At 36.1% G+C, this 14,319-nt stretch overlaps 2 protein-coding genes across 2 annotated transcripts in view; both read right to left on the reverse strand.

The window, feature by feature from the left end:
- The window catches only part of LOC117682278 (E3 ubiquitin-protein ligase TRIM45-like), a 178,374-nt gene that overhangs the window by 146,304 nt on the left and 17,751 nt on the right, over positions 1-14,319 (reverse strand). The gene's annotated exons all lie outside the window — the stretch shown is intronic.
- LOC105330772 (uncharacterized) lies at positions 18-5,025 on the reverse strand. Its single transcript, XM_066082642.1, has 9 exons — positions 4,341-5,025; positions 4,036-4,216; positions 3,821-3,907; positions 3,663-3,719; positions 3,397-3,578; positions 3,109-3,312; positions 1,847-2,039; positions 1,619-1,759; positions 18-1,508 (listed from the first exon to the last, which is right to left on the reverse strand). The coding sequence occupies exons 1-7, from the start codon at positions 4,810-4,812 to the stop codon at positions 1,999-2,001; spliced, it is 1,224 nt and encodes a 407-aa protein (XP_065938714.1). The 5' UTR covers positions 4,813-5,025; the 3' UTR covers positions 18-1,508; positions 1,619-1,759; positions 1,847-1,998.

The raw sequence follows: 14,319 nt of genomic DNA on the forward strand, positions 1-14,319 counted from the left end.
TATGATGAGGTTTAAGGTATCCGATCCATAATTCAATAAAATTTGATGCCTGGAAAGCATATGAATTTTTTATTGGATATTGATGACCACCCTGTGGGGTATACAAAAAGTAGGTCAACAAGGGTGATAACTCATAAGGGGAGATAACTCTGAACTTTTTCGAAAATTCAAAATCGGCTACTTTTAATTAATTTTATAACAAAAAATAATAAAAAACATAAGAACTAAAATTAATTATCTTGTGTATTTTATCAAATACATGTAAATACTTCAAAAATACAATTTTTTTCCCACATTTAAAATTTCAGCAAGTAAAATTATGCAAAAAAGCCATAATTTAGGACATACGAAAAAATAACATTTTTGGTCGTTTTGAATAATTTTTATTTCTGTTACATATCTGGAAGCTATAATATTTTTTGTGTTTAATCAACAAGGCTGCTATAGTAGTTAAGAATAAATAGGTCATCATGGACGACAACTCACAAAGAGAGATAACCCATGGGCAACTTTTTGACAAAAAAAGTTTTTTCGAAAGTTTGGTCAAGATATTGTCAATACAATGAATGTATTTCACTTATTTTTTTTTTCTTGCTGATAAATAATAGAAATATTTGTCTCCACAGTTCATGTACTTGTAAACAGACACACAAATTTCAAACTTGGATTAAAAACACCGATTAATAAAATTCATTTGCTAAAATATGCACACAGTTTTGGAATACATTCTCCTAACACTTTTTTGTCTGATGTAACTCTTGGTTTCCCTAAACTATTTTTCATAGAAAACACATCTATTAGTCCATCTTCACCACTTCTCTTGAATATAAGTCTTAGGTGTCCCAAATTTAGTCCAGATCCAGCAATATTTTCTGTTGTGCAGGATTTCATGATTTTTTCTCCGATAAGAGGGCGAAGGGAAGTGATGTTTTTAGACTTACAAGAATTGAATTCTTCCTGAAGAAATTGGCATTCTGTATTATAAGAATGTTTTTTAAAGTCTGAAACAGAGAGAAGTGCAGCTTGCATGATTTCATCTAGCATGATGACATCATCAAGAGCATTATGTGCATTGTAAGTATGACCACAGAAATGCTGTGCTAGAAATTCTTGCTTATACTTTTCAAGTTTTGGGAATTTCTGTCTGAAGAGAGTAAGTGAATCACAAAATGCTGAGACTTTAGAGCAAAATCTATCTTGCAAACCACAGCTACGAAATGCGTTGCATAATACTCGAAAATCAAATGTTCGGCCATTGTGTGCTACAATCACTACGGTGGAAAATTTCTCCAACCACTCCAAGAAATCCACAAGTGCAGTCTTTATTCTCACAAAATCAACGGGCTCACCACGGTAACAAAGAACTCCACCACTCCAGGTAATGTTGGTGACTTTTTCAGCCATTGGTGTAATAGGCAGGTCTGGAGCCACATATCTTGAGAACTGCTCCTTGGTATTGCTGTTCACAGCAGCTATCTGAGTGATGTGGGGCATAATGCCATGCTGAACTGAAAATATATAGATGCAAATACTGATAATAGTCTATTTGTATTTGGTTGTATAGCTTTGCTTTTTTTTCTTTTCTTTTTTTTTAAATATTTGAGAAAAAAATATTTACTCAGGCCAGTGGTTTCCAGATCTAAAATAACAACACTGGGTGCTGAGCAGTTTTTCAAATTTGAAGAGGAGGAAAAGCTGGGCTTTGGCACAGGATCTGGAATTTTTTCTATATCCTCTTCTTTCACAGAAAGTCCAATTTCTAAAACAGATATGGTATAAATAATATACAAACTTGTCCATACTGAAATAATTGTGAAAAAATGTCTGTAACTGTCAAATGACAAACCAGATTGATAAGACAATCCTTCAATTGCTTCATTTCCTCCCTTCGAGGTAGACCTCTCTTCCTTCAAAAATAGTCTTCTTCTTTTGCTCTCTGGTAATCTGGCCCGATCCTTTCTCTTCATTCTGTCAGCATCCATCTTTTCTGCATACGAATCACAGAAGTGTCCAGGAGATAGGCCATTGCTGACAAATGTCTGAAAGTTACAATAAGAAAATGCATGAGTTCACAACATTTCATGGAATTAAATTTTAAACATTTAGGATCTCTAAAGAATTAAATATAATTATTTTATTTTCCAACATATTCTGAGTTTTCTGTCTTTGAGTCATAGTGTCATTTTAACAATAATGCAAACAATTGTAACATCATCACAATGTCAAATCAAAAATTTATTACTTGAGAATTAATATTCACTGTATATCATTGTAAACATGTTGATGTAATAAAGAGAGTCTATAATATCAATGCCTCAACATACTAAATCTGCAGGGTCTGAACAAGTGAACACAGAAAGGCAAAACAAAGCAAATTAAACAATGTCAAAATTTCAACTAATGCCAAAAGAAATATCAACAGCAGAACAGAACAGACCTGCCAAAATTCCAACTTGTACCACAGGAAATATCAACAAACAGAGCAGAAAGAATTGAACATTCATTTTACCTCTGACAAATACTTTCTACCCTCATTAATAAACGCTGCAGTCGCTTTAACTCTGAAGTCTAAGCTCTCACTTTCCCCATAATGGAGATGTTTTGGAACTCTCAGACATGTTTCTCTATTGGCATGCTCACATGCCTGGCTTGACCCTAATTCTATATATGAGGCACTTTTGGCAATGATTGGAGCAAAAATGTCATCGAGGCTCTGGCGTAATAATGGATCCTGCAATGGTACCTTATATGGCAAACTCCTATGAACATAAGTTTCGTTAGGTTTGCGTTTATACCCACAAAATCTCCCGTGACATTTGCTGTGATCACCAAACTGATGTGGAACCAAAGCTACCAAATTTTCTCGCATTCCTTCTTTATCACCTTGATTCTTTGAAAATATGTATTTAATGCACTTTGACAAATGCTGTATTATCTGATTGGATATTTTCACTACTTTAGAATTTCGAAGATCGTACAAAGTTTTTATAATATTTTTGACACAATGATTTTTGTCCAGTCTTTTCACAACTGACAGACCACACTGACTCTTTAGACGGGCAATCAGAGTGTTATCCCCATCCCCTTCAATAATCTCAACTGGCGTACCTTGACTTGACATTTCTTTCAATGCAAGCAGTCCAGCCTCACTCTCCATCATTCTAGCACTTCCGTTGTGGTTCCAAACACATCTATGAGACCTTATTCTCTGACCTGGCCTATTTCTTTTCCACCATTTACAGGTTGCACAGGAGCGATGCTTGATGACTGTCTTTAATACTTTGTTCCTTTTACTTATCAGGAAGGTGTGTCCTATTGCAAATACATACATGTTATTGTTACAGACTAGATCTACATTAGCATCATAAAAATGTTGGAATAGTTTGAAAAAAATACCTGTTAAGCTGTCATAACCTCTCTTTTGCCAGGCATGATCAGCTGCTACAGTCATTCCTGATCGGGCCTTTGAGGGGAATATAATTTTCTTTTTTATTTTGGTGGATGCCGGTCTGTTTAAAACACCAACATGTTTCTCTACTGGCATGGTTTTGGCAGGAGGTTGAGGGGATGAGCTATTACTGAAAGCATGTTTACAACTCATATAGGTTCATCTATTTCTTGATTATAGAAAATCAGTTTAAACAGTTCATTGATTTATTTACCTCTCAGTCAGTAGATCAAATGCTCCTGAATTACATTTTTCAATTAGTGATGGATCTCTACAAACAAACAAGATATCAGTTTTGAAAATTAAATTTGATTTTTAGAGAATATTAACTTTTATAATCAAGCATTATATGCTTAAACTTCAAATATTTACCCTTTAAATTCATCTTCAATTATTGCCACACCAAGTTCTTTATCAAAAGAATCTGCATTTGAATCCATCTCCTGTGCTGCAACTTCTCTGAAATTTGACAAACATGTTATAGATTACAATAAAAAAAAATGAAAGAAAAATAATTTTAGGAACACAAAACACTTTTTTAAAGTATGTTTCTTTGGTAATAACAACATGTTTACAAATACACACACCTCATTTCATCTCTGAATGCTTTTTGACTTTCATTTGCCATATTCTCATCTGCAAATTTCTCAATCATCTCACCAGCTCTGCGTTCCATAACTTTCAGATTTTTATTATTAACTGTTGGTAGATTGAGTGTTGCAAGAAAATTGTTCATTCTCTGTGGACCACCAACTGAATCAATCATTGCTTTAAAAAAACATAAATTTATCAGATAATACATGCTTGCATAAGATAGTGTTATATACAGTTGCAAAGGAAAAATTCAAAAGAGACTTGATTATTCTTTATAGGAATGAGTAACAATAACTACCTGCACCGAGCTTTGTATTTACACAGAAGCTGGGCATTCCTCGCTGGCCTGTCACCTTCTTCTGTTTTTTCCCATAAGGTACTCTGTTCACATTACCGCAGTATGTACACTGTACATATAAATATCCCGCAAGCCCCACTTTCATTTCTGCTTTCACAGTTTGTAGAGATAGATATAAAGGACCACACAAACATTTCGCACAGTTCGAAAGACCTTCAATGAGAACCCTAAATTCTACAATACGTCGACCTTTCAATATCAGATCATTCGTACTGATTTTCCTCGCCGCATTCAACTTATTTAGCCCGGGACAACACACATTACACCCGTTAAAACCTAAACACATATGTGCAGATGTATAATTGTGTTCCTCGATCACATTGTTGCTCGCTTTTTCGCTATCCCTTGCCTTGATTCTCAGCTGACTTTTGAACTGCCCGAGTTTGTTCCGTCTTCTGTTTACAGGCGCCATTACGGAAGTTGACAATCTCGAGAATTCTCGTACGCGTTACCTTTATTTTTTTAAATTTTGTTTATTTAATATTCAATTCATTTCTTTTAATATTTATTGAATATAATTTATATAATGTGTTTTTGTAAATTTGAGAAGATTTACATGTTATGTTTAGTTTTACGATCTTGTACGACATAAGCCGAAGTTAGCCGATCGAATTATGTATCGGATACCTTAAGATAGTAACAAATTGAAACTTACAAAAGTTAAGGATATAATTTTAATCAAACTTTGAAGGACTAATATTTTATGTTATCTGTTCACTTTAATAGATAAATGATGACGAAATAATTTGTTTGGGTTTGGTTTTCTATGCTTACATCGGGATTGTACTTTCAAAAATGGCGGCTTCACACCAGTCAATTTCGCTTATATTGAAATACAGATATATTGAAATAATTTGCATGGTCCCCTGAATTTCAATATATCCGGAGTAGGCTGTATATGCATTATTGAATAGAATTCTCCTCATGCATTTAGAGCAATGATACAGTTAATGAAGGATTTAATGCATGTGTAACGGTTTTTCAAGTTACAAATAAAATAATCAGTTTATAATTCGTGAGTTCGCTTAGGTTTCCTTCCTAAGAATCAAGTAAGAATTAAAAGCAACACTTACGTTGTCGATTTCTCGTCAGCAGACGATGCTACGGAACATAAACAATGTATGCTAGAAAACCAAACCAAATCCGGTTACCTAAAATCAATCCGGATTGTATACTTGTATAATATTTTCCTCGGGCCTATTTGGGCTATATGATTAGAAATACAATCAAAGAATCAAGATACAAAATCACTCTATAACCAACTAGCTGTAGACTATGGATTTAAACAAACAATTCTGTTTGCTACCACAGTCAACGACAGCCACCTATCAAATCACTATAGAAATATAATACCCGGTCAGCTGAAAGTCACCAAGACACTTATTAAGTCACAAAGACACTATGAAGTCACCAAGACACAAGCTACAGAAACAAGGTTAAGAACTGAGTGGTCTAGCTAACAATTCTGTTGCTTTCCGACACAGCTCAAATCCCTGTTCTGTAGAACTCTAACCGAAGAGATTCACCAGAAGACCGTTCGAGTCGTTCACCGGCAGAAGACTGACTAAGAATGATAGGGTGGCTGTATATATACCCTGCAAGTTCTCACTGATTGGTCTAATCATGCATCATTTCTATTGGGTATACTGATTATCACTGATTGGTCAAAAATGGAGGCAAATGATTGGTTAAACACAGGATACATTTCAATCCGGAAGTAAAATCATTACATTACCCACGCCTTCGAAAAAAATATGCGTCCTCGCATTCCAAAATAAAACATAAGTGTCATTGAAAACATTTATTAAATACTGATATGATAACAGTGATTGTGCCTCCTACTAAACATTCGTGATCTTTATTAATAGTCAAAACTGTTTTAGTCACTTTGGTGTGCCTGGGGAAATCTGTCTGAACAGAAGTACAATGGTCATTTCATTGTAGACTCTTCCCTGAGAGTTAGCTTAACTTTAGGCATGATCTACAAAAAATAGAACTAAAATGAACAGTAGTCATCAAGATAGGCTGGTCGTTTCGTACGTCTTTTATTTGTTGTCATGTCACTGTCACGTTTCTTGTCGTCAATCTGATTGGAAACGGCTGCTTCCTGCTTATTAGAGGTAACTTCTTTATCTTGCTCACCTCTCAAAATTTGTTTCACAACTGGTCGGATTCGATCAGTATGTATGACCTGATGTGTTCCTCTGGCACCACAATTGACTTTGTATGTTACGTTTGAACATTTTTCAATCACCTCAAAGGGACCCTGCCAGTAAGAAAAGAACTTAGGCAATGTTCCTGCTTTTCGCCTTGGAAAATACACATAAACTTTATCGCCTTTATTAAATGATTGCCAATTGAGTTTCCTGTCGTGGTACCATTTCTGCCTTTGTATATTGTCGTTCATCAATTTTCTCACGATGGTATGGGCCTCTTCTAGTTTTTCCTGCAGTTCCCAAACCCATCTGTTTTGAGGAATTCTTTTCATGGATGATGGCATCTCATAAACAATATCAAGAGGTGTAGCAACTTCTCGACCTAACATCATCATGTTTGGTGTCGTGCATGTAGTTTCGTGGACAGCTGATCTGTAGGCCATTATTACGTATGGAAGGTGATCGTCCCAGTCACTGTGATGTTCATCAACATATGCAGATAACATATTGGCAAGAGTTTTATTAAATCTCTCAACCATACCATCCGATTGAGGGTGGTAAGGGGTTGTATGAGTTTTCTTGATGTTAAATAATCTGCACATTTCTGAAAACAATTGGCTTTCGAATTGAACGCCCTGATCAGAATGGATCACACTGGGTGTCCCATATCTTGTAATGACTTCTTCCACAATTATTTGAGCAACAGTTGCTGCCTCCATATTCGCCATTGGAAAACTTTCCGTCCATTTTGTAAAGTAATCCGATACAACTAGTATATATCGGTTACCTTTGTTTGACATTGGAAGTTCACCCAATATATCTGTAGCGATACGTTCTAAGGGGGTACCGCAAGTGACAACTTGCATTGGCGCCTTCTTATTCGTTGTTGGTGCCTTGCGTCGTTGGCATTTCTCACAACCAGCAATGTACTGTTTCACGTCTTTCTGCAATCCAGGCCAGTAAAATTTTAATTTCACCTTTTCTAAAGTTTTTCTAAAACCTAAATGAGCAGAAGTTCGTTCGTCATGAAATTGACTAAGCACAGTTCGGCGCTCACTGTATGGCAACACAGCCTGATACAAAACTTTCCCATTTTTGCAAGTTTTCTTTCTAAACAAAACATCATCTCTAATCTCAAGAGCATCCCAATGTGCGCAAATGCCTTTAACAAATTGACTATAGCTAGATAGCTCTTCAGAGTTTGGTTTTATGCCCGAAGCAACCCACTTTGACACCTGAGCTATATCAGTGTCAACTGCTTGTTTGTCCTTCAACGAATCATCACCATCAACACCATCTTTAGATGGTGGGCATGAAATAGAACTCACCATACTCTTTTCTTCAGCGCAACACGTTTTTCTACAGGGTATTCTGCTAAGTGCGTCTGCATTTTTATGCTTGGTACCCGCTCTATGTTCAATGATAATTTGAAAATTACTCAGACTTTCAAACCATCTGGCAAGTTGACCCTCCGGATTTTTGCAGTTCAATAGCCATTTTAGAGAGCTGTGATCTGTTCTCACTAGAAATTCTTTACCATACAGATAGTGTTTGTAATATTTGGTAAAGTAGACGACAGCTAAAAGTTCCTTCCTTGTGACGCAGTACTTGCGTTCTGCTTTTGACAATGTTCGACTAGCGTATGCAATTACCCTCTCCATACCATTGTGTACCTGGGAAAGAACTGCTCCAATTGCCACATCACTCGCATCTGTGTCCAGTATAAATGGTTTTGAAAAATCAGTATGCGCAAGAACTGGTGCTGAGATGAGTGCTCGTCGTAATGAATCAAACGAATCTTGACATGGTTTGGTCCACACAAATTTTGTTCCCTTTTCCGTCAGTCTATTCAGGGGTTTTGCTATTGTAGCAAAGTTTGGTATGAAACGTCTGTAATAGCTACACAGCCCTAAAAAACTTTTTACCTCAGTAAGGTTTACGGGGATTGACCAATCTTCTACCGCTGAAATCTTAGATGGGTCTGTACTGATCCCGTTTTCAGAAACTACATGACCAAGGAACTGTACAGTTTTGTGAAACAGATGACATTTCTTCGCCTTTAGTTTTAAATTTGATGACAATAACCTATCAAATACTTGTTTGAGGTTGTCTAACATGTTTTCAAATGTTTTCCCAATAACAATAATGTCATCAAGGTAAACTAAACATATCTGCCATTGCAAACCGCTCAATACTGTCTCCATCAGCCTTTCAAAGGTTGCTGGGGCGTTGCAAAGACCAAATGGCATTACGTTAAAGTGAAATAAACCCCTCTTTGTTGCAAAGGCAGTTTTCAGTTTGTCAGAGTCATCCATTTTAACCTGCCAGTAACCTGAACACAAATCAAGGGTTGAAAACCACTTTGAACCTGAAAGACTGTCTAAAGAGTCATCAATTCTAGGCAGTGGATAGGCATCTTTGACAGTGGTGGCATTTAATCGCCTGTAGTCCACACAGAAACGCAATGATCCATCTTTTTTCTTTGCCAGAACCACTCCTGAAGCCCAGGGACTTGCTGACTTTTCTATTATGTTTTTATTCAGCATTTCATCTATTTGCTTGTTTATTTCACTCTCCAAGTGATAGGGAACACGTCTAGGGGGTTCCTTCAAAGGTCTAGCATCTTGCGTGTCGATAGTGTGTTTTACTATTGATGTGCGTCCAAGATCTGTGTCTGATTTCGCAAATACCTCAGCGTATTTGATTAAAAATTTCTTTAAAGCATATACTTCCTTTGTTTTTAGATGCACCGTTGACCTTGCAAAGAGGTCCTGCAAATGTGATGGTAAATCGTCACAGACCTTTTCTTTAGGTTGAGAGGAATCAATCACTGATTCAACATTACTTAAATTGGCAATAAATGTACCAGGGTAGATTATCTGGTTGTCTTCAGAAAGGTTCATCATTCTCACGGGGATCTCACCATTTTTCAAGTAGCCAACTGACCTTGCTACTAAAGCTTTTCCAGATTTAACAAATTTTTCAGCTGGTTCCACTAAGCCCAATATTTCTTTGTTCTGATAGCTCTCAGGGAACCCCGTAACACAACAACAAGTAACGACTTCGCTTCTTGGAGGTATCGCTACTGTTTCTTTGGCTGCTATTCTAAAACAGCCTATCTTGCCAACAAATTCAACTTTGTAGCACTTGTCCTGCACATTGAAATACCCATTTGGTACATCAACAGTGCATTTGTATTTTTTCATGAAATCCAATCCTATGACCCCATCAACAGATAAGTCCGTAACAATAACTTCCTGGGTGTAAGTTGTATCGCCCATATTGATGTTTATCAATGTTTTCCCTAAAACTGTAAGGTTTGTTCCACTTGCTGATGAAACTACTTGATCAGTGTGAAACAATACAGGTTTTGATTTGATGGTTTCATATACTCTACTTGATAACACAGACAGTGTAGCCCCTGTGTCAACCAACAAATTTGTGTTAACACTATGTACGAGTGCTTTTACATACATGCCAGCTTCGGGATCATTTTGATGAATCCCAACTTGAGCACACCTAGACCTGATGCTCTTAAATGAGTTCTGTACAGGACGTCTTTTACCATAGGTATTGTTCCGTCTCTGAGACGATTGTGATCGAGAACTTCTATCATATCTAGCAATGTTAACATTTCCCTGTGGACACTCTGCCTGTAAATGATACTTTGATCCACATACATAACAGTTTCTGTTGCCAATAGGATTGGGTTTTTTGATATTTGTGGACGTTTGGGATATGTTTGACTTCATTGCATTAACTTCTTTTCGGAGGTTTACTATTTCGTTCTTAAGTTCTTCAAAAAGCTTATTTGAAGGACAATCTGCAGATGTCACTGGAACACTTTCAGACTTATTTGTTTGCAATGGTCTTAAATGAGACTCAGCTTCTAGCATTTTACGATCTGATTTTACAAATGCTTCTAATTCTACAGCATGCCGAATCGCATCATTTAGGTTTAATGGCCTTGCTTGTTTTACCCGTAACCTCATATCGGAGTCTATAAGAGCATCTATGAATTGCTCCTTTGCCAAAGTTTCTCTAACATCTCCTGGAGCTGTAGGATAAGCTAGGTTAGTTAGCCTTCTAATTGACTGTCCGAGCTCTGGCAAAGTTTCTGCTGCTCTCTGTTTGCGCTCCCTCAATTGGGTTCTATAGAGATCGTTTTGATTTGAGGGTGAGAATCTTTCTTCAAGGGCAATCATTAAAAGTGCATAATCGTGTTTCTGAGCGTAAGGCAAATTTCCTAAAACACCCTGCGCCTGACCTCTCAAGGAAACTGCTAAATAGAGTCCCTTTTCTCGCTCATTCCAATTATTAAGCATGGCACATGCATCAAAATGTGAACGATAATCCAACCAGGATCCTGTGCCATCAAATGTTGCAGGTTTGATATGTGACTGAGACTTTTTATCTCCTAAGTCTCTCGTATTCTTATTTTCATCAACTGCATTAAACCGACCAGATTTTCTGCGATGTGTAATGTTACTTTCTGGTTCGTTTTGTGATAATGGGGTTGACGCAAAATGATCTTGGTCGTATTTGTCATAAGGCGACCTTGCACCCGGCATCAACTCATCTTGCCACGATACTTTTGCAGTATGGCGTGTTTTAGGCTTTACATCGCCGTGATAGTCTAAAACTGAAGAATCCGACACAAATCCCGAATCTCGTGGTTTTTTTATTCGTTTGTGGCTCATGAGTGTCAGAGTTAACTTTATCTATAGCACTAGCGTTATGAATATTGAAACTTTCATCTTTTAACTCTTGAAGTTTTTGTTCAATAAAAGATATCTCTTTGTCTATGTCGTCTATGTTAGTCATAGCTATGTTTTAGATAATGCCACAATAAAATGTCATAAACAATCGTCGATAAAAGTGAAACAATTACATGGACTTTATTCAACAAATTTTAAAACTCTTAACTACGCTAGCATGAAAACATCGAATAAACTGAAATTTACTTCATATCTATTTCACGGCGATCACTACGTTTGAAATAAAACAAGAGATTTTACTTGATATACAAACACCGCTGCCACCAAATTTGTAACGGTTTTTCAAGTTACAAATAAAATAATCAGTTTATAATTCGTGAGTTCGCTTAGGTTTCCTTCCTAAGAATCAAGTAAGAATTAAAAGCAACACTTACGTTGTCGATTTCTCGTCAGCAGACGATGCTACGGAACATAAACAATGTATGCTAGAAAACCAAACCAAATCCGGTTACCTAAAATCAATCCGGATTGTATACTTGTATAATATTTTCCTCGGGCCTATTTGGGCTATATGATTAGAAATACAATCAAAGAATCAAGATACAAAATCACTCTATAACCAACTAGCTGTAGACTATGGATTTAAACAAACAATTCTGTTTGCTACCACAGTCAACGACAGCCACCTATCAAATCACTATAGAAATATAATACCCGGTCAGCTGAAAGTCACCAAGACACTTATTAAGTCACAAAGACACTATGAAGTCACCAAGACACAAGCTACAGAAACAAGGTTAAGAACTGAGTGGTCTAGCTAACAATTCTGTTGCTTTCCGACACAGCTCAAATCCCTGTTCTGTAGAACTCTAACCGAAGAGATTCACCAGAAGACCGTTCGAGTCGTTCACCGGCAGAAGACTGACTAAGAATGATAGGGTGGCTGTATATATACCCTGCAAGTTCTCACTGATTGGTCTAATCATGCATCATTTCTATTGGGTATACTGATTATCACTGATTGGTCAAAAATGGAGGCAAATGATTGGTTAAACACAGGATACATTTCAATCCGGAAGTAAAATCATTACACATGTATAGAAATACCGGTAAAAGGGGAACAAATTACACACATGCATGATCTTAAAAATGTTCTGGGATTTGGATTAGAAATCATATATTTCTTTTCAAATTTGATTAGATTTGAAAAATGAAAAATATAAGAGAGCAAAATACAGTTTTATTTCATATCACTGTGCCAAATGATGTTCTGAATTTAAAGCTTTTTTCATGTTTAAAATTCTCAGTACTAAAAAATCGAAATTTTCAAATTCTCGTTTCTTTACTTGCTGACTGGAAAAAAGTCATAAAGGGTGTTTAACAACATATTGCATTTTTGTGTAGCATTATCGAGCATCCAGACCTGAAGACGTGTGTGTATATTCAAGTACACGTCTGTCTGTCACCTCATTGTTCCCAATCTCGCTACCGTGCACTGCAAATTGTTAAAAAGGACTGTGAACAGTAGGTATTATATAATCACTGACCGACCATTTAGATCTTAAGAAGTGTGTGTATACAGTACAACTCATTTAGTACGAACACGGTTATAGCGAATTATTGGATATAGCGAAGTTTTTTTGAGTTTCCGATAAATTCTTATAAATCTTTGCCAAATTTTACGGTTATAACGAATTCGGATGTAACGAATTTACGGATATAGCGAACTGATTTTGAGTCACGTAGAGGTGAATAATAACGAAAATTATCATCTTTATAGCGAATTTATTTACACTTTAAAAAGTTAGCACTACCATTTAACAAAATAGTTTGAATGAATTTATTTTCATATAATTTTTTCAATTCACAGTCCAATTTTTAAAGGTATCAAAGTAATGGATTTTTATTTTCAGCCTCAATTGGCAAAAAACATAGTATGGTGAAAGAAAAATGTATATAGTGAATTCGATATAGATATTATTACGAATTCGTTATACGGATATAACGGATTACGGATATAACGAAGTAATTCCATCGGTCACAAGGACTTCGCTATAACCGAGTAGTACTGTATATACAATGTTCACGTGTGTCTATCATCTCTTTTACCTACCTCGCTACCGTGCACTGCAAATAGTCAAGAAGGGCTGTTTACAGTAGCTATTATATAACCACTGACCCAGTGAAAAAAATGTCAACATCCTCCCCTTTAAAAACTGTAGATGCAATCTACTAGTTGTTAATCATGTGTTTTCAAGTTCTTTGATCAGTTGATCTGGTGTAGAATACAACATTGATGAATTAAAAATCAATTTGACAGCTCTAAGTTAATCTAAATATTTATAGAGAATTGGTTATTAAAATAAATTAGGATTGCATGTTTACTTATTAGGAATTTAATTCCCGAGTAAACTATTAGTAACTTTTAATTTGAAATCAATGCAAACTCTCTCTCCCTCAAATCTTTAGTTGTTAGCATGATTATTTAAGTATCAATAAATTATTAACTAAAACATATGATTTCTAAAATTACGATAACAGTGTGTCTTGTGATTTGGCGCTGTTGAGTGCAAACTGACTTCTAGCTCAAAATATAACACATGTGATTTAAATAGTTGAACAAAGAAAATATTCAATAATATTTAAAACAAAACAGTCAAAAGCCGTAATTGGGATGTCAGGGACATACACAGGGAAGTACAGTGGCTTACACGGGATTACAGGGGCGTACAGGGGGTGACAGGGACTTACAGTGGCACACAGGAGTTGTGTACAATGGCGCACATGAGATGACAGGGTATACAGGGGTTCTGTACAAAGGGGATGTACAGTGGATGACAGTGAAAACCTAGGGATGACAGGCGAAGACAGGCGATTTTCTTACGAATAAGTGCTGGGAAACCTTTAATACCTGTTTTGCTGGACGTGATGCAGAGAAATGGCTGGGTGTAGGTACCTTTAATGTATTTGCTCCTGTTAAAATATTTAACTTTAAAATAGTTTCAGGTTAGAAATTACTTAAATAATTTATTTTTTTACATGTTA

This window comes from Magallana gigas, chromosome 4 (assembly GCF_963853765.1).
Source record: "Magallana gigas chromosome 4, xbMagGiga1.1, whole genome shotgun sequence".
NCBI lineage: Eukaryota > Metazoa > Mollusca > Bivalvia > Ostreida > Ostreidae > Magallana > Magallana gigas.

Bases quoted from the DNA above. Each gene is read 5' to 3' on its own strand.
- LOC105330772 (XM_066082642.1), bottom strand. From the start codon at position 4,812: ATGGCGCCTGTAAACAGAAGACGGAACAAACTCGGGCAGTTCAAAAGT. The intron at 3,908-4,035 runs GTGTGTGTATTT...GTCAAATTTCAG, and splicing joins GCATTCAGAGATGAAATGAG to AGAAGTTGCAGCACAGGAGA. The intron at 3,579-3,662 runs GTAAATAAATCA...ACATGCTTTCAG, and splicing joins TTTGATCTACTGACTGAGAG to TAATAGCTCATCCCCTCAAC.